Source organism: Osmerus mordax, chromosome 16 (assembly GCF_038355195.1).
Source record: "Osmerus mordax isolate fOsmMor3 chromosome 16, fOsmMor3.pri, whole genome shotgun sequence".
Classification (NCBI taxonomy): domain Eukaryota; kingdom Metazoa; phylum Chordata; class Actinopteri; order Osmeriformes; family Osmeridae; genus Osmerus; species Osmerus mordax.
In genome coordinates, this window is record NC_090065.1 from 7633879 (window position 1) to 7657244 (window position 23366).

The 23366-nt window shown below is 40.5% G+C and overlaps 3 protein-coding genes across 7 annotated transcripts; 1 reads left to right on the top strand and 2 right to left on the bottom strand.

Annotated features, from left to right (window-relative positions):
- Positions 1-4910: 4910 nt before the first annotated feature.
- LOC136958457 (WD repeat-containing protein 48) lies at positions 4911-11896 on the top strand. 3 transcript variants are annotated; one of them, XM_067252364.1, is made up of 19 exons: positions 4911-4958; positions 5784-5924; positions 6058-6136; positions 6244-6326; positions 6567-6738; positions 6863-6951; positions 7030-7131; positions 7225-7449; positions 7607-7681; positions 7970-8072; positions 8177-8274; positions 8396-8503; positions 8618-8714; positions 8981-9076; positions 9317-9422; positions 9613-9700; positions 9883-9959; positions 10124-10316; positions 10433-11896. In XM_067252364.1, exons 1-19 carry the CDS (start codon positions 4911-4913, stop codon positions 10526-10528), a joined length of 2076 nt encoding a protein of 691 aa, XP_067108465.1. In that variant the 3' UTR covers positions 10529-11896. The 3 variants fall into 3 exon arrangements, with proteins under 3 accessions (XP_067108465.1, XP_067108466.1, XP_067108467.1); XM_067252365.1 differs by having other exon boundaries at positions 6567-6696; XM_067252366.1 differs by having other exon boundaries at positions 6061-6136; positions 6567-6696.
- A 47-nt stretch (positions 11897-11943) lies between these two features.
- On the bottom strand, positions 11944-16482 carry LOC136958459 (Golgi reassembly-stacking protein 1-like). 3 transcript variants are annotated; one of them, XM_067252370.1, is made up of 9 exons: positions 16339-16482; positions 15761-15841; positions 15431-15634; positions 15230-15316; positions 14977-15107; positions 14746-14887; positions 14408-14525; positions 14003-14149; positions 11944-13784 (listed from the first exon to the last, which is right to left on the bottom strand). In XM_067252370.1, the coding sequence occupies exons 1-9, from the start codon at positions 16399-16401 to the stop codon at positions 13252-13254; spliced, it is 1506 nt and encodes a 501-aa protein (XP_067108471.1). In that variant the 5' UTR covers positions 16402-16482; the 3' UTR covers positions 11944-13251. The 3 variants fall into 3 exon arrangements, with proteins under 3 accessions (XP_067108471.1, XP_067108470.1, XP_067108469.1); XM_067252369.1 differs by having other exon boundaries at positions 14009-14149; positions 14375-14525; XM_067252368.1 differs by having other exon boundaries at positions 14375-14525.
- A 343-nt stretch (positions 16483-16825) lies between these two features.
- LOC136958458 (cysteine/serine-rich nuclear protein 1-like) lies at positions 16826-23096 on the bottom strand. Its single transcript, XM_067252367.1, has 5 exons — positions 22946-23096; positions 20698-20913; positions 19355-19617; positions 18915-19217; positions 16826-18696 (listed from the first exon to the last, which is right to left on the bottom strand). Exons 2-5 carry the CDS (start codon positions 20885-20887, stop codon positions 17689-17691), a joined length of 1764 nt encoding a protein of 587 aa, XP_067108468.1. The 5' UTR covers positions 20888-20913; positions 22946-23096; the 3' UTR covers positions 16826-17688.
- Between the last annotated feature and the right edge of the window lie 270 nt (positions 23097-23366).

Consider the following 23366-nt stretch of genomic DNA (forward strand, 5'->3'; position numbering starts at 1 on the left):
ATGTTGTGGAATAACTGACAGTACAGTGACTAATGTATACATTCCAGGTGGAATGACTAAGTGAGTTTTTTCTTACAGTACTGCATGAATCAACATATCATTTTGTGGTGGTATAGCACAGTGAGGTCATACATGATTCCTTCTCAATGACTGTTAAGTTGCACTCATGGGTATAAAAGTGGTCAGTCTAAAATGTACACGTTAAAGAAAGTATTTCACATAATGTTGTGAAAGACCAGAGAGTACATTGGTCCCTTCAGACCAAGCATGGTCCATCTGCTTTCAATTGATCTTGAACTGACAAAGGTTTATCTCTACCTAATCAACTAATTTAATTTACTGCACTGAATTCTATGAGTTACCAATTTGATTACAGCTTGAATAGGTTCAGAAAGACAGAGGTTGAAAGTAAAGGTCTAATTTCTCCCTGACAAAACCCTTGTTATACTGCACAATGCTTACATTCATATGGATCTGTGAGTTAAGAGTGGTACTTCGTCCACACTCAATGATAGATGTCTAATTTTTAGATTTCTAACTGAAATTGTTGTCATCAATGGAACCAGCGTTTGGTATCCTTGTCTTCAAGCCAAAGGCAACTAACCCTACTATTTTAACATTATGTCACAAAATCTACAGTAAATGGACTGCATTTATATAGCGCTTTTCTACCTTAGCGGCACTCAAAGCACTTTACAATGTTTGCCTCTCATTAACCCATTCATACTCACACTCACACATACCGACGGCAGCGAGCTGCCATGCAAGGCGCCGGCCTGCCCATCGGGAGCAACTTGGGGTTCAGAGTCTTGCTCAAGGATACTTCGGCACATGACCTAGGAGGAGTTGGGGATCGAACCGCCAATCTTGCAATTAACAGACAACCCTCTCTACCCCCTGAGCCGCCCAAGTGCCCACAGTGAAAATGCACAGAGAAAAGGAGGGTCATCTCCATTTTGGAGCTAGCTTATAGAATGGAGGAAATGGTGTAAAAGTATTACACAGCGTAGAGAAAAAAGTATCTTAGTTAAATTAAATGTAATTCTCATGACAGCCAGATTTGATACAGTCTCTTTGCAAATAATTATCATAATTAGATTAAAAGTAGACAGGAGCAGAGGGCTGACAGCCTCCCCATCAATGTCTACTGTGGCACTGTCATTCTACTGTATTTTATACACTGATCTACTTAAAAACGGTATTGGACCTCAAGTGTACGAGCTGGAGACGAGAAATTGAGACATTTTGCACTTTTTTTCACAGATTTGTTATCTTTTCAGAAGGATGGCCTCTAGATTCTAGACTAAAGCGGCCCACAGATTTCAAGTCTGTCAATGCACCACAATGATACCAAAGCTCATTTCTAAACCTCCTAAATAATTTAGGCCTAAAAGGTCAGCAACATCTTGGTATACAGATCATCTCTATGCTTAACACATTTAAGCTGTTACATCTGTGTTCACCTTTGCAAAAAGTTGTATAGGTTAGTAGAGAATATATTACTGTAGCTGACTGCCACAATAAATACAAAATATCTATCTATCCATCCATAAGTGTCATATGACGTATGTGTGAATGTGCCCAGCTCAAATACTGGGTCACTCTGACTACAGGGCAGTTCATGGAAGTCTGGAGATTCTGTTAATCGTCTTAATCCGATGATTAAAAAACAACATATGATTAAAATCGTTCCCCATACATTTTTATATTTAGATACATGATGAGAGTGTTGTCATTTCAGAGAAAGTTAAATTCATAAACATATTCAGTGAGAGGATTGAAATACCTATAAAGAGGATAAGTATGAGTGCACAGAATAAATAAAGTTGTTGATTGTATTTTGGGCTTTTCCAATTTAAGTTGTAAACAAATTGTTCTTAAACCCAGTGGTCATTAAAAAGACAGGGTTATCTGAGGACAAACTAATCCACAGTAATCAATGTCTCCATCTCATCAAAACAAAAGCATATGATCTCTTAGCTAGGTTGCTTGTGATATACTGTGTTGATACCATGCCAGGTTTTATTCCCCATTTAAAATAGTGAACATTTTGTGTTCTACTTATCAATATTCCAGATGAATTACAGAAAAAAGTGATTTGTATTTATACATTTTTACTTTACCTTGTGGTAAGGCTTATCAAGTCTCTTGACTATTTAGCCTATTTAGGTAGACTACCTATTATGTGTCTTGAATCCTTGAGGCAGTGATTGTGTGCCCTAAAATCTCAAATTAAATAGTAGTGACTTGACTTGACTTTGGCCATGATCCTAAAACCCTACTAAAACAACATTTACTGAGCTGTTTACTTCTTTATTTCCTCTCCTTATTTGCACTTCTCAATCCTACTCTTTGCATCTAAAATAATCAAATCCCTTGGTCCTTATCCAAATATAGAAAAAAAGGCATTCACACAAAACACAGGCAAACACGTATTTTCTAAGTGGCCTGATATGTGGCAACACGGTATACGGAGTGGACCAAGAGAGGCTCTTTACCAGCCTAGACATCTGTCTACTATAGTAAGTAAGTAAGACTTTATTTATATAGCACATTTCATACAAGAATTGTAGCTCAAGGTGCTTTACATAAAATCAATAAAAACAATAATACAAGTGATAAACAATTCAAACAAAAATAAAAATCCCAATAAGATCTCTGTTCAAGAGAGAAAACAATGTATACTATAGGGTCTACTACAGTAAGAGCTGTTGAATGGTGAATTGCTGTGTTGCAGTGTTTAATATGGGGCCCAAAAATGTAGTGTAGCAGTTGCTACAGTATGACCTAATTCTTCCTAACCCCAAACCTTTTGCTGTGATTACAGTAGTCATTAGGTTAGCGTCCTTGCAACCATCATGGCCTACTGTCGCACAGAAAGCTCGCAATGCAGCGCCTTACAGTAATGTCACATTGAATAATGAAAGTGCATTTGCTTCATTTGCTAGGATAATAATAATATGCTGTGAACCCTTGTACAGAATTTCAAAACACAGTGGAGAAAATATGTCCACAAATTCAATCCCCAAGTAGCCTATGTGTCGATTACCATCTACCCAGCGGAACAACTGGGACATACACCTACAGTCCTACTACTGCTTTCTCTGATTGGGATAGGTGGCATAGGTGGCATCTAGACAGCATGTGAGGTAATGTTGAGGGTTAAGAAAAAGGTCAGAGTTTAAAGAACCAGGTTATCCTTTGGCATAAAGACTTAAGTATCTTCCCATGAGGTGCAAAGCTCATGATATTAAATGAAAACGTAGTCAGCCTACTAGAAAATACTGGATAACTAGACAACTGAAATACCTCGGCTTGTTAGCCAATACGCCAACAGTTGAAAACATATGCAGAGTTAACCTAATACATTAGGCGACGTTTTGTCTTTTCACTTTTTAACAGTTCCATTATATTTGACATAACTATTGACTGTAAGTTGTACCTTTATTATGCCTACATAGCTACAAAAAAGACAATGTAGTCTGCCTTTCAATGCATTGGATGTATGTAGGCCTACAATACAACAATTTGGCCAGGTAAATATAGAATGAGCTACTTACATGTGAAACTCCGACATTTACGGCATAGCTTCCCGAGTTAAGTTCTTCAGTGTGTTGAGGACAGCAGAGCCAGACACATGTGGAATCCATTATTTTCATCAACACATATTCCAATCAAAGGTTATAGGCGACTGATGTGGGCGTAATTACTGCGGTGCCAATTTCAGAAGTTGTCTGTCAAAACGAAGTTGATCAAATTCCCTTGCGCTGAGCATCTTGGCTGCTTCAGGTGCGACGGCTACCTAGGATCCTTCCAAGAAGTAGTCGTTCTCTTCCATTTCATTACCAGGTAATATTTTTTTCCAAGCGCATAAGCCTCAAAACCTCTCACCATACACACTCTCGCCTGAAATGCATGCGCTTCCAAAACCCCTAGCGCTGAGAGGGAAAAGTCCTTTCTCCGTTTGCCCTTGAGTTGATGAGTTGGGGAGGGAGGATGATGCTTGCCTAGAAAAGAGGATTATAGCTGGGCATCTCATCTCATATTCAAAAATCTAACATATCGGATTATTGTTACTGCTACAGTAGGCTACACTGACATCAAACTTTCTCCATTTATGTTCACTCCTTAATGAGGACTACTTTTGGTAGTTTCATAGGCCTAGTTTTAATTTTGTTTGGGGGACTGTGGGAACAGTAGGCTAATGTCATCTTTGATAAGGCAAATACGAGATTCCCTTAACAAATACAAACATAGCCCATTAATGATAAAATGCATCGAAGGATGTTGAAACGACAAAAATGTGTGCCTACCCTTTAGTCGAAATGGACGTATGGCCTTCCTAAAAAACTGAAATGTGATTGAAATCGTCATATTTGTGGCAGTAGCATGTTTATACCAAGCATTTCCAGCAAGCTACAGGTGAAATGATACTCCAAATTGGCATTTACCTCATCCTTCAAGTGGGTAAGCTACCATAGTTGTTGCACTACAGCACCCTCTAAAGGAATCTGATGTTTTAATTAGGAATTAAAGGAATTTAAAGAATAGGCTAGACTACGAAAATCTAAAATTGCTGGTTCATTTCTTAATGGGATCAATGTTCTACCTTGTGACTATTCCAGCTTGATAACTCTAGCCTACATTACAATATTGTATAACTATATTGAAAAGGAGACCCACAATATGGGCCCACAATATATCTCTATCTTTTTTACTTTTATTATTATTATCATCATATTTGTATTTTTTTTAATCATACTTCTCACTCACATACAGTGAATTGTCTCGCAACTACAGTGAATTGCAAGAAGTAGAACTCATTTACCCATAAGCCCCAGTTGACACATGGGAAGCAGTGTGGCTTATTTTCGGATGTGACATAGGTGGATTGACTGTCAACATGTAAGATGGCGACTCACCACAGACAGAATGCTGCTGGGCGGAGGAAAGTACAGGTAAATTGTTTTACTTTTAATGAGCGCTATATAAATAAAATACAAAACATTTCTTCATAGTCTAGGAAACAACACAGATAACCCAAAAAAGAGAGTCAAAGATTACCGGATTTAAAAAGGATGCTCGCATGTTCAAGTATCGTCTACTGACGTCCAAACGGCTCAGTCTAATTCCTGGAACAAACTGCTACAGGCAGTAGCGTGCAACATGAAACAAAATAAAACACACACACAATGGTTAGACTTTGGCATAATGACATTGTAATTTTTTTGAGCATTAAGCTGTATGTTTATTTGCAAATGTAATTTATGGAAAATTGTAAGGGAACACCACTTCGCTGAAATGGAATCGCTAAATTGAATATTTTGGTTTTAAAAGGATGACCAGCTACTAATAGCTAGCTCTAGGTAGCTTTATACATTTAGTCTAGATAATTATTTATTGACCCCCGAGAATGATTTACTTAATCGAAACACCCGCTTTGTAATAGCACGTAATGATTGTCATCTATTCTGAGCAGTGTCAAAGACAGTGGGTGCGTCCCAATACCCATAGTACCATACATAGATAAATACAAATTTGTATGGTACTGTGGGTACGATTATGAGTAATCGTAATCTGCCAATACATCTGTTCGGTTGGTAATTACTTAGTGTTGGTATTAGTATTTTATTGCTCGCATTCTATCTCTCAAATTCATTACCGAATCTATCTCCTTTAGGCCTACTTCAACCACACTTAAATATTCCACAAATGAAGAAAAAATACATTGGCGTTTGATTGGTTGTGGATCAGTTCTTAATGTCTTATGGTGGGGTTCTCAGGTTTCATACGTCATCAGAGATGAAGTTGAAAAATACAATCGCAATGGGGTGAATGCTCTTCAGCTTGACCCAGCCTTGAATCGGCTTTTCACAGCTGGGAGGGACTCCATCATCAGGATATGGAGTGTCAACCAGCACAAGGTAGAGTTTCACACAACGTTTCATTAACGTTGTAATTTAAGTTAATCCAGTGTATTGATGGACATGTATGCATGTAATACTACATCGTCTTTGGAAGTAAACCATTTGTTTTAACCTTATGTATTTATTGTAGCAGGATCCATACATTGCCTCTATGGAACACCATACAGACTGGGTCAATGACATCGTGCTCTGTTGCAATGGAAAGACTTGTGAGTTAAATTCCCAGTAGTGTCCTTAAGGGATAATACAAGTGCTATTATTTAATTCCAACTATTATAACTAATATTTAACACATGTACATTTTTGTCTCTTGCAGTGATATCTGCTTCATCAGATACAACCGTTAAAGTATGGAATGCCCATAAAGGCTTCTGCATGTCAACGTTACGGACACACAAGGTGCACTTACTTTATTTGTATTTGTTTGTTTTTTACACATTTACATTTATTCATTGTAGCAGATGCTTTTATCAGACCTATCATTCTATCAGACCTATCTATGTTAATATTTTCCAAACCTGTAATAAATTGTAAACCCTCCTATTTGAAATGCTGGATATACAAAAACTGTAATCATGGTAAAAACTAAACAAAGATAGTCCGTTGGCATACATTGGTTTTTGGATGTTGGATCTACAGGATTATGTCAAAGCTTTAGCGTATGCTAAAGACAAGGAGCTGGTGGCATCAGCTGGCCTGGACCGACAAATCTTTCTATGGGATGTGAACACATTAACAGCTTTGACAGCCTCCAACAACACTGTCACCAGTAAGGACTGTTTCAACCTTTTTGAACACTCTTCACGTCAAGGTGAAATTGAAAAGTGGTTCAGCAGTGACTTCTGTTCAGCAATGTAGCTAAACATATACTATTGTTGTTGACATTCCAAAAGACACATTGATTTGAATGTTGAGACTTGTTTTGTTTGTGCCAGCCTCTTCTCTCAGTGGGAACAAAGACTCCATATACAGCCTGGCGATGAACCAGATGGGCACAGTCATTGTGTCAGGTTCCACAGAAAAGGTTTGAGTTTCACTTTTGACATCCAATTGTGGTCCCCCTTTTAAAAGGCAGACACAATTTAAACGTGTCTGCTCTTAGGTTCTTAGAGTATGGGACCCTCGGACATGTGCTAAGCTGATGAAATTGAAAGGCCACACGGACAACGTGAAATCGCTGTTGTTGAATAGAGATGGCACTCAGGTAAATTTAAGATTTAATCTGAGCCCTTTTAACATTTGGTCTGACTGCTCCGTAGTGTATCTTGCAAACCTTTCCTTTCTTGTTTTTCGCCAGTGTCTGTCAGGCAGTTCAGATGGGACCATCCGTCTGTGGTCTTTGGGTCAGCAGAGGTGTATTGCCACTTATCGATTCCATGACGAAGGTGTTTGGGCTCTGCAAGTCAATGAGGCCTTCACACACATCTACTCTGGAGGCCGGGACAAGAAGATCTACTGCACCGACCTGCGTAACCCAGACATTCGTGTGCTCATCTGTGAAGAGAAGGCTCCTGTCCTCAAGGTAACAAACTAACCTGAACGCTGACCTGCAGCTGGTGCTGTTAACCATGTTTGGTGGATACAGATTTTAGAGAACATTGATATATTAACCATCAACGTCCCTTTTATTCCTGTCAGTCTGTTATGAATCTCACTTTTCATATCGGTTTCTTCCTCAGATGGAACTGGACAGATCCGCAGACCCACCTCCTGCTATCTGGGTGTCTACCACCAAGTCATCTGTAAACAAATGGGTAAGAATGCGTGTAACTCCCCTCTAAATTCAGTGTAATCTGTCAGAATAATGACTACAGTACACTACAACCCTGTTTAGTTAGTCATCCAATGCTTTCATACTGTGGCTAATGTTGTTTAGTGGTTTAATCTAATTTCAACTTAAAATGCACATTAGTATTGCACAGCAGTAAGTATAAAGGTTAAACAGACATTGTTCTTCAAACCAAGAAAATCCTCCGTCAATATTTATTACTTCATGTCACACCGTTCGTACATAATAAGTTAACCGAAACAATTATATTCAGTCTTTAAAGGCAATGCACAACTTTAGAGCATCAGGGGACTATGACAACGACTGCAGCACTCCCCTCACCCCACTCTGTACGCAACCTGAGCAAGTCATCAAAGGTAGTCATCACATTAACTTGATCTGTCTTTAAAGCATTGCTTCCTACCGCTGAAAAGTTCACATTATTTAACCTTCTAATGAGTTTCCTAATTGCTTTGTTCAGGAGGTGCCAGTATAATTCAGTGTCACATACTAAATGACAAAAGGCACATTCTTACCAAAGACACCAACAACAATGTGGCTTTCTGGGATGTGCTGAAGGTAAAGATTTGTTTCATAAGTTCAATTATGTTCTGTATTTGGTACTCACGACTGCAGACAGAAAATTGCACTGTGAATGGAAAAGGCAATTAACCAAGAATACATTCGGACATCTCTTTAGGCTTGCAAGGGTGAGGACCTGGGAAAAATTGAGTTTGATGAAGAGATCAAGAAGCGTTTCAAGATGGTGTACGTACCAAACTGGTTTTCTGTCGATCTCAAAACAGGGGTAGGTCTGAAGCACACACCGTTCCTGCACGCACAAACATCTGAAAGAACCTTTACTTAGTATATGTTCCACGGCTGCATTGATGTATTTGCCACTTTGTGTGTTTCTGGATAGATGCTGACCATCACGTTGGATGAGAGCGACTGCTTCGCTGCCTGGGTGTCGGCGAAAGATGCTGGATTCTCTAGCTCAGATGGATCGGATCCCAAGTGTAGGACTTGGTGTATTAATATGGATAATTATGTTTTCTTTTTAGATTGTTTAGTTCTTAGAAATAGTTAAATGTTTGTACTTTTACTAATTTAAGATCTGTATATGTTTATTGTTTGCACCTTCCTGCCACTGTAAATTCCGTGTTTTGTATAACATACATGGCGAATAATCCGAATTCTGATTCTGATAATAAATAATTTTAGGAGAATTACTTAAATAAATACATCTGAGCTGTTTGTAACCATTCACCCCTCTTGTGTGTAGTAAACCTGGGTGGACTGCTGCTTCAGGCTCTGCTGGAGTTCTGGCCCAGGACACACATCAACCCCATGGATGAGGAGGAGAATGAGGTCAACCATGGTGAGTAGATACACACATGCTCAAATTTGTTGGTACCCTTACAGCTCATTGAAATAATTCTTCATTCCTCCTGAAAAGTGATAACATTAAAAGCTATTGCATTATATGAGGGGTACCAACACGTGTCCACATTCGACACGTGTTGACATTTCAGTTTATTGATCAGCCTTATCTGAGGCATTGTATGGGAGTTTGTCTTGGAAAAGGGGTCTAATGTTGAAAGTGGTCCCATTCCCTTAGTGAACGGGGAACAGGAAACCAGGGTGCAGAAAGGAAATGGGTATTTCCAGGTGCCACCTCACACTCCGGTCATCTTTGGGGAGGCTGGAGGGAGAACTTTATTCCGGTACGTACCTCATGTTACTTCAACCCCTGTTCAGTCTTTGATATGTATATGCTGTAATGCAGTTTTAAGAAATGCCTTTCAGTCAGCTAATAGGGACACTACAAAACATTCAAATTTTTCTTTTGTTCAATGAATAAAAAAACCTGAATGGTTTGTTTGACATCTGATGTTGACTTCCTTCTCTCCAAAGGCTGTTATGTAGGGATTCAGGTGGAGAGACTGAGTCCATGTTATTGAATGAGACAGTTCCACAGTGGGTGATCGACATAACTGTGGATGTGAGTATTTCAGACTGAATATGTATTTGTATTGACATGGTTTTGGAACTTAACTACTCGACGGGATACTTTACTAGACCCGTCCTTTGTAATGGGTTAGGGGACCACAATCATTTATAGATAATCTATACATCTATGATCTTTAATTAATAATGCACCTAACCTTTTCTCTCTTTTTTCAGAAAAATATGCCCAAGTTCAACAAAATTCCATTTTACCTCCAACCCCATTCTTCTTCCGGTGCAAAAACCCTGAAAAAGTGAGTTATCATGCTTGGTCCTGTTTGCATCATTTGGAGCTAATCTCTACATACAATGTGCAGTAGTCAAGGGATGGTTTGGCTATTCACTCCTGGCCACTGGAAACATCAACATGTTAGAAACGGTGTGCTCTCTAAAGCCATTGTGGCCTCATGTTCCCAAGGGACCGCCTGTCAGCCAGTGACATGCTGCAGGTGAGGAAGGTCATGGAGCATGTATATGAGAAGATCATCAACCTGGACAACGAATCTCAGACCACCAGCTCCTCAGCCAATGACAAGCCAGGAGAGACCGAGAAAGAGGAGGATATGGCGATGCTGGCGGAGGAGAAGATTGAACTCATGTGTCAGGACCAGGTGGGTGTTCGGATTGTCCATCTCCCAATGTTATCTGATCTACTCGTCTCTCCTAAATCACTTTAATTTATTGGTACTTCAATAATTGTAAAACATTTTCACCTTTTGTTTTGTAGGTCTTAGATCCCAACATGGACCTGCGAACAGTTAAACATTTTATCTGGAAGAGTGGAGGGGACTTGACGCTTCACTATAGACAGAAAGCAACGTGAAACTCATGGCACAAAGAAAGTTTTAGTCATTTGCCAATCACCACCTAACACTGACATGCAGTCCCTTCAATCCTATTGTCAAAAGAGAGCTGGAATATCGTTGAGGACCCACTCTGTCTGTCTGGTCAGCGTTTGGGAGCTTCTCCTTGTGGTGTGGGCATCTGAAGATGTAGATCAATCTGAGGCTCACTCACAGAGGCTGGCTAGACCAGAATGGAGCAGCCAAGATGGAAGACTACCCTGCAATTTTCCACCTAGTTGTGATTTGTACAATAGAAGAATTGAATCAAAATGTTCTATCTAGCACTCATAGATTATTTTTTACATATTTGATTGCTTTGCTTTGTAATATCATTCATTGCATTTATTTTGGGAGTGACTGATGTACAGTATGTGTCCATATGAGTTTGTGTGTACATGGATATTGAAGGTTGTTTATTCTAGTACATTCCAAAAACAGCCCTTACTCTACCAACACTCCACCCTATGCTAGTATCACCCAGGACTACACTTGTGCCTCTGGACAGCTATCCAGAGCAATTGGTTTACTCTGGAATGGAATGGTGTTTCACAGTGTCAAAATCTGCTGAGAATTACTGGTTGGTTTAAATACTGAATTAAAATGAATAATTGGTAAGCTTAATTGACATACCTGTCTCTTAAGAGTCCTTGTATTTGAGTCTAAAACCACAGCAGGTTGTGTGATCATTCAAGATAATATTTCTTTTTCTGTAAATATATGTACAACATTTGTACAGTTTTAAGGTCAAATACACTAACAATATAGGAAGATTGATTCGACCCCCCCCCCCCCCCACACACACACACACACACAGAATATTGTGCAAATTGCCATATCTAGGTTCATCCCAAAAATGTTAGCTGTTGCCTGTATCATCTTAGCAAACAAGACAGGCAAGGAATTTTTGATCATGACTAACAGAAGTTGCCACTTTGATCTGTTCTTGTATCATGAGTAAATCAATATATTCACATTCAGGATGACTGTTGTGTAGTAATTCAAATAAAGTATCTGTAATGTATAACTTCGACCCTTAAAATAGAAATTCAGCGGATTCTGGAAAAAGAGGGATTTTTTTCACTCAGGATATTAGCATAGTAAATCATACAATGCAGGCAATTGAAGTATTCATTTCTTGTACTCAAGGACGATTATATTTGTAATGCATGTATTCCCCAGTCGCAAAGTTTGAGTAAGCCTCTATCAACTCCTCTGAGAGTGCCATTTTGCGAAAAGACAAAAAGTAAAGGAATATCCAAGATCTGCAATTTATCCTTGTTTGTGTAACAACTGGTATATTATGTACATTTGGGGCTTAAAACAATAAATTTGAATGGTTTAACATCTCTACTGTTATGTATCTATTTTGTGATATTAAACGGTCTGGCAAAAATACAAAAACATATGTAACAAATTTTATTTTTTCTTCCAGTGATGTCATTCTTTTCACATTGAGAGAAAATGAATCAATTTCACATTCAGTCTTTGCACCCATTCTTAATAAAACATTCTCTCCATTGATAAATTCTTAGCAAAAATACTTCCAATTTCTCCTACAAGCAAGCTACTCTAATCTATAAAAATGTGGAAACCATAAACCATCCCCATGCAGAAAGACATTCCTAACCTGGTACCCAATGAACAGTAGTGTTATTATCTCAACAGAAATAAATGCATGCAAACTCATGACTGCTTTTATGGTATAAGCATGACCACATTGCAGCACACAGAAAAGTCACAGCTCTACGTCTAACCTGGTTTACACATATTGCATAGATAAAGTTTAATGAATATGCCGAGGTAACATTGGGGAATGAGACAAAGGAACATCATTATTTGTTATAAAATAATGCCCTTTATATTGGCAGGCTACAGACCTGCTTGAACCAATGACCAATAAGATTAAACTTTTTAAAAATAAATATACTGTATCCTAGTGAAGGCCCTGCATTTCTCTTAAAAGATAGGATCACAGACAAACTGATTCCACCTGTCACATTTGTAAACACAGCATAGCTTCAGCAAAGTAAAATACAAATAAAAATGGGCTGTGTGTACTATAAAACTATGCAAGGAAATTCCCTATGTCAATGTTTTTTAAACAAAAAATCTAAGATTTACAATGACATTCAAATTAAAAGAAGCAATCAAAATCTGCTACAGTTGCTATAAGATGTGCTTAGAGCGAATCCCACTGATAGTGTAAACTGTGTTAAAAACCTTGTTGTCATAAAGATTAAGGTGCAACTGTGCTTTGTTATTCCACAACTGTAGTTTTACAATATATTTAAATGTAGATGTATTAATCTTTGGAAATATTCCATGGCCATTCCAATACAATATTTTGATCTACTTTTATTGTAAACAGTCTACAAAGACTGTTACATTGCCTGTTTAGGAAATGGTGGCAATTGGCACTACTTGTAACATTGGATTTTACCCAATACAAGGTAGCTATAACTATAGTACTATATAACTAAACTACTTAGAATTTGTCCTACATGGTATCTCATCATACAACATAATTACTTCGATACTGTACCTGAACCTATGGAAGACTTGTAGTGTTTACTTGTAGCCAATTGAATGAACGAATAGTGTGAGTTTGTCCTGTCTTGGATTAAGGTCTTCCTCATAATTGCCCTATTGATTGTCGAAGTTCAGCTTTTCTGTAGTGTTTTCTAAGTGACCAACAGCCACCCTACTCCAGGGAGGGTTCCTCTACTGCCGTGTCTAGATGGATTTCTTCGTCGTCGTGGCAGCATTGGTGGTCAGATTCAACTGCCCCTGATTCCACAGGCTCCTCAACTGAGCTGATGACATCAGGCTCAGGTCCATCCAGGATATCCTGACTGGTGGAGTCATCAATGGAGGGGGGGTCAACAGGCTGTGCTGGGAGGAGGTTGACAGAAGGTAGGGAGGGGAGGTCTGGGTCTGGGACTGGGACAGGGGGCTCAGGAAGTGGAAGGGACTCTTCCATGGCTTGGTCAAGGGATTCATCGGGCAGGTTAGTTGGTGGATCATTTGACTCAATAGGAGGGGTTATTGACTCTTCAACCAGGTGAGGGGATTCCGGCGGTGGGATAGGTGACTCGGTGGGTGTGTCTGAAGAAGTGATTGCTGAAGCAAGGGGGGGCGTGAGGTCCACTGCTGCCTGGGAGATTGACTCTGGAGCATCTTCCTCCATCTGGTTGTCAGGTGGTGAGAAAGGCAGTTCACTTTCCCCTAGCTCCTCTGTGGAACAGAAGAAAACATCAAATCAGCATCACAATACGGACATGCTGTATCGCACAGACACCTCCCCTTAAGCAACACAGTTTTAACTACTTTAACTAGTAACAACTGAGTACGTGTTCACAGCCTGTTTAAGTCAATGTTTTACCATGTGAAGCATAACATGTCCGGACAATGCAATATACAATGGCATGTTCCTTCCCTCAACAGAAACATACCAATACCAGAGATGTTGTCGATGTCCTTCTCCTCATGCACAGCCAGAGATGTGTTAGTCATGTCAATGGATGAGACGGACAAGTCCAGCCTGTCTACCATGTCCGAGGGGTCAGAGTTCATGATAGCCACCTCAGATTCAGAGAAGCCTTGGAAAACAAACACAAACACTGACGTTACAATTACTGGCATCTGGGGAAGACAACATGAACAAAATCGACAAGCAAGTAGCAGCACAGCAAGCACTCAAAAGGTTCAAAACTAGCCAACGTAAGGTTTTGAACAGTTACAGAAGCTGAAAGTGTTATTCAGATGCAAGGTATTATCCAATTAATGTAATGTTGCCTTGCCGTGCAAATGATCAATTACTTCACCTATAACTGGGGGCTGAACTTCTGTGATTGTACCTGGGTCCATTACCCTCTGGATGGGTGGGGGCAGATAGCTGTCCTGGAGGTTGAGGTGCTCGAGGTCTGTGAGCTCCTCATCCGGGACGGGCTGACCAGAGGCTGCCACCAGGGATGCCTGAAGAGACAGCACAGTTGAAGCTTGTGACCCGAGTGTTCCCTCATGTGAACAATGATAAACAAGACAATGTCCAACCCCCCTCCACGTGACATCGAGTAGCTTCGGTAGGGTCTACTTTTTGGACTTCACTGGACATGAAACCGCATCACAGTGAGTTGTGGGCACCAAAAGGTAGCAGCCAGTTTCACCCGATGCCTGAAAGGAAGTGGCTTCTTACCTCAGTGTATCCATTGGTAGGCATCTCTGGGGAGTCCATATTTTCAGGAGGGGGGGCAAAGGGCATTTCCTGTTTCTGTGTCGTGAGCTGGGATTGAGCTGGGATCCGATGCAAGTATCCATAGCCAATGCCGCAACCCAGACTGCGGGCAACAGAGTATACATTCAGTTTCCCGTGCACGGACAGCTCATGGTGCTACCTGTGACACATGTACTGATATGGATGGCGTACCTGCCCTCTCCTCCCCAGGCTGAGTTGGGTGTGACCACCACCTCACGGCAGGCGTCTGTCTCAGTGTTGTACACCAGCAGCTTTAGGGGCTTCCCTTCATGGGCCTCAACCAATGAGAAGAAGTCTTCCGACTGGGGAAATACAAATCAAAATGACATGACGGAGAGCTATGGGTTAAAGACTCAAAAAATGTGAAAGCATTTCATCTGAAGATAGTAGAAGATAAGCCAGGAAAAAAAACGATGATTCTTACATCTTGCAACACCTGGTCCGCTCCCACAATAAAGTCACCGTGGGGTTGAAGGCCTGCCAGAGCAGCTGGTGAATTCACATCCACATCCTAAGAGTGGAAACACAATTCATATGGGAGAGCGCATTTTAGAAGAATTATATCCAATTCACCTTAACAGCCCTCATCACCAAGTCCTCAGCAGTCTGATGAACCCCAACTCACCAGTACATGCCAGACGTTTTCATTGGCTCCTTGCCAACCGCAGAAGCGGACACTTGCCCCAAGCAGACCCTGTCCTCCCCACATACTGCTGGGCACCACCTCCACCTCCCGCAACGTCATGGTCCTTGTACTGTAGACTTCCATCTTCACAGACTTCTCCATGTTAACCTTCAGAAGTTCCTTCAGGAGGTCATTCTCCTGGTTCTGCAGCAAAGAAGATGAGGTAAATAAACAAATAATTTATTTTGTTTACTTCAACTGAATTTTCGACGTGTATTGCACTGCCTCCAATATGAGAACAGGTACAGTATGGTAAGTGGACTGACTTACAAGTCTATGATTATCCAGAGATATTATGAAGTCGAAAAAGGGATTCAAACCAGCTTTCTCTGCAGGCGAATTCTCCTGAACCTATAGGACATGAACAATAATAAAAAAATATAAATAAATAAAAATTGTCGATGAAATGTATCATTTGTTGTATACAACATATATGAAAACAAGCAACAACAAAAAACATTACTATATACAAGTATGTTTCTAACGTGGATAGGCTTCATGTGTGCTTGTCACAGCAGTATCAGAATTTGGTTGTTACATAAATGTTGTTAAGCTTTCACGAAATCATGAGGAATGCTGTTTTTTTCGTTGTGGCGAGAGCGCCTTGCATTAAAATGATGCTCAGTTCAATGAACCTACTTTGTTGTACGTAAAAACACATTGTTAAGTGCACGTATGATGAGCAGGTCAAGACTTGATTATGCACTGAATTTGCTCGACATCTTCTGCCACTTTATAATTTCGGCAGGCCCTTCTTCGCCCTATGCTAGCAAGCTAGCAATTTGGCAATTTGAAATGTCACCCTGCAACGAAAATGTAAGTGTAAATGTCAAGATCTCAATATTTACCCCATGCACGTGATATCCATCCGTTCCTCCTTCGGATGCACCTGAGCTTTGAGACAACCCCATATTGAAAGAATGCTAAAATATCAAATTTATATTTCGCCTAGGCTGTAAATGACTGTAGCTAAGGAATTCCTAATGCTTCGTGGCCATCTTGTCCCGTCAATCTATGTCGTAAGTCCCGAGTAGTCGAAAATGATGCCAACGAACAACACCAGGTAATACGGGCGATAACCGGTCACTTTATAGCCGATCAGATATTACTGTGGAAATCTCCTACAGTAGCCTAATACAGATCTTGAACACAGAAATGTTCAGAAAGTGTATACTGAAATAAGCACAATATGAATTTACCATGATAAATAATTAGTCACCCATGGTGTTGTTACCACAGTACAGAACACGTCTGGGTGCACATGTGTAGCCACCAGAAGCACTACAACCGCCTCCGTTCAGAAAGACTTATTATTGGATACAAAAGAAGATGAGATTGACAAATAAAATATTTATTGGAATGAAACAAAATATCGACTGACCAAGAGGAACACACAGGTACAAATAAATAAGTCCATACAGACATTTCTCACACACTTTACCCAGTGATGATGGGTTCTGTAGTTGGTGTTTATACAAACAGAATAAATGTATATAGAATATAAATGTTGTATCGGGTACTAAGTATAGACATGTATGCCCTTGCTATATACAAACTAGAGCACTGGGTATAAATAAATGAGAATGATGATAATTTAATTCTTCTCTATTGCTCTAACAAATAAATACAAATATTACATTCTGTAAAGTGAGTTCTAAATTCTAAATGCCCTCAGCACCGTATTTGACTAACTGCTGAAGTTTGAGACTCATTTGGAAACAAAGATCTCTTCTCTGAAACTCCCATTGAGTAGCCTTTTCATGTTGAACATAAATTATAACAAAATTAAATAAAACCCACCACACTCCATAAATTCATAAATTATACTTTTTTGACTGATAAATAAGTGCAGAAACTGTCAAATAATGTATTAAATATTAAATAGAGCTATATGAAACAATAGATCAATATCAATATTATCCATCTCTGATACATGTTATACACCATTTGACCTTCAGATATGAGTAAGCATGAGCTACAAATCATAAAAAGCTGTTTGACTCAAATGTTCCTCTTTTCCAATCACATTTAAAACAATTAGCCTACTAAAAAGTACAAATATAGATACATGTCCTGAAAAATTACTGTACAAATTATATGTTATAAATCGTAGAAAAATACAAAACTGTGCTCTATTCATGTTTTATGCTTATTAATATCCATGCGCGTATCACTTCTCATGAAACATTGCCAGTTGGTTACTGGATCACTTCAAATTGTTGACTGTCTGTAAACGAAGAATTTGGTTCTGGGGTAGGTTCAGATAAGCCTATCAAAGACTCCAGGAGGTAAGTACTTGTCTCATCGTACTGTGGGTGATGTGGAGGGCTTAGCAACTGTAGATAGTGAAAGTTGTCTGGGTAAGTGTGTCCTTTGAAAGACTTGTGAAGAGGGCCAGAACTATAGTCAGGAAAGTTGTCAAAGAACTCCAGGTCTGATTCTGAGGAGAGGCTGAGGTCCATATAGCTGTTTGATGAGTAGTCAATGGAAGGAGAGGGAGTGTTAGGATATTCTTGAATAGGACTGTTAGCAAACCGTGTTGCGTCTTGGTTAGCATTTTCATCTAGGTACTCTGCTTGGCAAGAGCCAATACTTTTGTCGGTGTGAGAATTGGCTGCGTTTGTGACAGCATACTTCCCCGAGTTATTGAAACATTGATATGACTGTTTGATGTGCCTAGCCTCACTGTCAGTTCCCATAGAGCAGTCCTCGGTTTCTGAGTCACACAGTTTGAGCATGCGGACCAGCCCTTCATCCCCCTCCTCAAGGAGAGGCTGGTTGACCAGAGGTGTTCCCCCAGACTCTGAGTCTTCGCTGTTGGCAGAAGAACAGGACATGTCACTACTGCAGCTGTTCTCCCCCGACACAGCCAGCTCCACACTGAAATGGAACATAGGGGTGGTGGGGATTGTGAGATGAAGGCCATCATCCTCTGTAGTTAACCCAAAGGGGCAGCTCTTCTCCTGGACATACTGCTGTGGCTCATCCTGGTCCTCTTCCTTCGGGTTCTCCTGGTGCTTGAGTGAAACTCTTTTCTGGTCCAGGCAGTTGGGTGTTTCATCATCTTGCAGTCTCCTCTCCAGTTCTAGCCTCATGACAGTGTGGAGGTAGTGAGTCTGCACACGTCTGGAGTTGAACTCCACCCGGCCATTAGTGTTGCCACAGCCGTCCCTTGTGCAGCCGCATGGAAAGCTGGAGTGGTCCATCTGTAGTAGGAAAAGCACGTGAGCAGAGAACATCGTTATGAACAAAAAGCTGTTTAGAATATCGTTTCGAGAAGAGTTGCTATAGCTGTTGAATCTATAGATGTTTAGTCCATAAGAATACATGTGATGACTGCAAATGTCAATGCATTTTCAAACATCTCATCCATAAACAACGTCCAAACTAGCAACGGTTTTGTTTGTTATTTCTCCTGCCGTACCTGGCACTTGATGCCTGCCAGGCTGCATGCGCACGTCTCTGGCTCACAGAAACCCTGGCAGTTGCAGCCACACTCCTCCCTGGAGAGACGCAGAGCGTGCAGCTGTCTCTTCTCTTCCCTGTCGATACGCTTTACCCCTGCGGCCCTGAGAAGGGCTTGTCGCTGCTTGGATGGGTATGGATGCAGGAAGCCCCCTTCGTCCAGGTCAGCATCACTGAGGTGGATGTTAAGGTCCTCGTCTGGCAATTGATCTATATATGGTCTGTTAGCTTCCTCCAGAAGTATGGCTCCGTTGGTTGTCATCTGTCAAAGTAAGGTAGAATATGTCACTTAAAAGACCAATGGTGTTCTACTAGGAAATATATATATATAGTAGAAGAAAGTTGTCTCTCTGGGTGACATCTAATATTTGTCATATTTTTTGGGGGAAATCTACTCACTTTTTGCCTCAGTTCCTTAAGTTTCTCCTGTCTGAGTCTTTCTCTGAGCCTCTCCCTGCATCTGTGCTGGCGATCCAGGGCGTGCTCTGCCAGTGTGTACCTGCGGAGGGAACTGTGCCTCCTCACCATGCCCAGGGTGGCACCCCCTCGGCTGGGCACGCTGGTGAAGCCCTGGCTGCGCTGGAACAGGAACACGGTCACCAGGTCAAAACTGACCCTGCCATGGCGTTGTGTGGCCTTAGCCTTTTTCAAAATGGACCGAACTGATGGAGGAAAAGGAGGTGAGAGAAAATTAGACTTTTATTAGTTGTGGAACTACAGTAGCAGGGGTCAGTTAGGCTGGGCCAGGAAGGTTCAGGTAAACTGGAGATATCTAGCCTCTGTAGAGACATTTTGGAAGGTCATTTGTGTGCACATCTGTTCTTGTGCAGTTTTCTAAGTCACCACTAGATGACAGTAGAGGTGAGTCAGTGGCTGTCAAGAGTACATTTTTTATACTTTTTAAAAGTAAATACCAAGGAATAAACAGTTATTTAACCACTAAGCATTAGGACAGAGGAATGAAAAGAATGGAACCTGTAAACCAGTGAGACCCATCGTTAGATCTTCACAAGGTTTCCAAGGAGTTTACTCTACATTTATATTGGAAAAAAAGCATTAAGGACATTTCTGCTACAAGAAATGAGTATAGGGTTAGCTGTTCACTCGGCAGCTTGGTAACACCAAATCATATGACTACACTCGCTTGAGAATGAACTCTGGAGACAGAGGTCAGTAAACAAGGAAAACGAGCTGACCAAGCCGGCTCTGCTCTCTCTCTCTGCCTAAAGAGGACACAACTCACTGGGGAACTGTTTGTTCTGTCACTCAGCTGAGGGAGCACAGCTAGATGGCTACAAGGGTTGAGTGAAAGACCAGAAAAAAACTAGTAGTAACTGACCCCTTTACCCTTCACAACTAATTTACTATAACTCACCAGGTTAACTTGATTTTCCATTACCATTACCAGGTCTTTGAGCAACATCATAGTTTGGTGATATTTAAATTCAGTCATTTGAAACTGCTTTGAGTTTTAAAAGGAGTTTGTGTTATCGTATCCAAATTGAATCCACATACTATTGCCTAGGCAAATAGTTTGACATTACAATGAGCTCAGAGCCTTCCTTGTGGATTATTAAATGTCTGCTCTCCCTCTAGAGTAGCTTTCAGTACACATTTATCAGGCACTACTAACAGCACTGGTGCAGGCTGATAAGAGACTCTCCTAAAACACACTCATGGGCAATGAGCCAGATAAAAGGTTTGCATAATTTCAAAGAAGGAAAAAAAAAAAAAATTCTTACTGGGTAAACTGGTTGTGGGCGAGGCAGGGATACTGGGTGTGAAGTCTTGATCGTCACTTGAGAGGCTCATTCCGTCAGACTCCCACTCCAAGGAAGCAGAGGAGGAGGGGGAGGAGAAGGATGAGGAAGAGGCGTAACATGGGTCCTCCTCATCCACCTCAGCAAATTTCCTTTTCAAGACTCCACTCATGTTCTTGACTCTGGTGGTTCAATGATCTGTCAGAACACAAAACATAGCCATTGCAACAATCAAAGGGATGAACACCACAGTTGTGGTTATGAGATATCCTGTGAAGATGCTGTGAAACTGACATTGGCACTTCTCTCTTTATTTGAGTGCATTACATTTAAGATCAAAGAAATCACATGACATTTTCTCATGTAATCTGTAATCTACTGTCCAAAGACACAGTAACTAGAAACATGTGTTTGTTTGTGACACTTTCTAGCCTAAATAATTGTAAAATGTGGCACTACTGGTTGTTTTTACTTCTCTGATTGTTTAGTCATTAAACTCACATTAATGTAATGGATACATCGTGACATACTTTTGTATAGTATCAAAATCCAAACATTTCACAGTAGCAGCCTATTTCAGCAAAGGTTGGAAATCAACAGCTCTTTCTTTTCCCCCTGAGTAATTAACATTCCAATGATTCCTTAAGTTTATTGGAAAGAAAACGTGAAAACAAGCAGTCCAAATACAACAACATTCTAGAGGGATTATGGCCAAAAGAAGCTGTTATATTTGGCTATGGACCTTTTACACGTGTTCTCAAAGGAAAGAATAGAAGAATGTGTGCTTAATAACAAGAATGTTGTTTTTAGAAAGATACATCTCTCTGCTGACTGATCTCTGGCCCCCAGAACAAGCCAAATAGATAGGGATTCTTCTCAGGAATGTCCATCTACACAAGGCTAAAGTACGATCACAGAAGCCTTTGTGTCTTGTCTTGTTTCTGCTCATCTGCCATTTTAAGACTGTATATATGAGAAAAATTATATCTGACAATCTTGGTCAAATAATCTTCTATAAAGGTTTGATGAAGAGCTCTACATTATCCAAAATAAATTGAAAGACATTGACCTCATATGTTGCCTGATAAATAGATGTGTGAGAATAGGGAATTTGTGACCTCATGTTCAAATGAACAGTGCATGGTGTGTATATGTGAGTGAGAGTGTGTGTGTGTGTGTGTGTGTGTGTGTGTGTGGGGGGGGGGGGGGTATTATAGCAGAGGGGTGACAAGAGAACACAGCGAGTGGCTAAAGAGAACAGTGTGCACTGCAGTTCAGTTCACCTGGTCGAGGTCTCCTCTTCCTCTGTAAACCTGCAGTGCCAAGAACAGACTGTCCTCTAGACAAGCTAGTGACTCATGGCAACCCTGGTATGTTACACATAGTGACTGTACACAGTCTCATAATCTTCCTCCTTCCTCCTAAAAATATAAGAATGTGGGTGTATACACATTAACACAACTGTTGACCACACCTCATAGATGATTAGGCTATATGATGATAGATGTAAGGAGAAACCACCAAGAACTATCTGTTGCACACGTGTCTTTTGATGAAAAATAAATGTAAGATCTAAAAGTAAGTCAAATAGCATCTGTTTTTCTGTATTCAAATAAATAATTTAAAGCCTCAGTGGCAGATATGTTTGCCTGGCATAAAGTCTTGTACAGGCATGTACATTTGCGCGATCAATTTTCATCTTATTTTTTGGTCATAATAACGAAAGTTATACACTAAGCAAAGTGGTTTTCAAAATAGAGTATATATTACAAACAAGCAGGCCTATATGGTAAGTAGTAATCACTGACCCAACTGACCCAACTATGGGTCTTTGTCACTCCGTCATTTTGGCAACCTTAACTTCCGCAACTGACCTCTTCACCCCTGGTGATACATGTAAGCTACAATGACAGCATTGTTCTCCGTCTGGGCTGGGGTCGCAGTACCAAGCTATTAATCAATCCACTCATGGTAAGCTGTTTCGTATAGGTCTGGGTTTTACCACGACAAAAAGATTTCAACAATAAAGTCGATCACAAACTCGTAAACAATTATTTGATACTATAGGCCTACTACCATTGGTTTTGAATCCTGGCATACAACTTTTGAAAACGATTTTCTATGCAGTGGGACAAAAAGTTAGATTGAAGGGAGGATACAGTAGTACTGAAAAACCTCCGGTGTAGAACACTGGTTTTTGTAACCAAATACCCGCTGATCGGCCACTTACCATGAGTGTGTGATGACCACCATATTCGGTTACATCCACAGATTCCGTAATTCCAGATTCGAGTGTGTACTCAGCCCGCTGTGACAGTGGTATTCTCTCTTTATCAGACCCTCAAGAATTTCCTGATCCGTGACACAGCCAGCTCCTTCTCTTCCTCTCCAATGTTGTAAGAGAGAACGGTGTACTCATCGGTACTCCCCCTGCGTGTCTGACGTAGACGATCACAAGGAAAGCGAGCGGTACGCACGCAAGCACGCACGCACACCCCCACACACACACGCACACACACACACACACACACACACACTGATTGGGCGTTTAAATATCGCAAATTAATCATGGTAAATACTTGTAACCGTTTCTTGGGGAAGTTCTCCACCCTGGACAATGCCGATACATTTTAGAATAGCCTATAAAAACG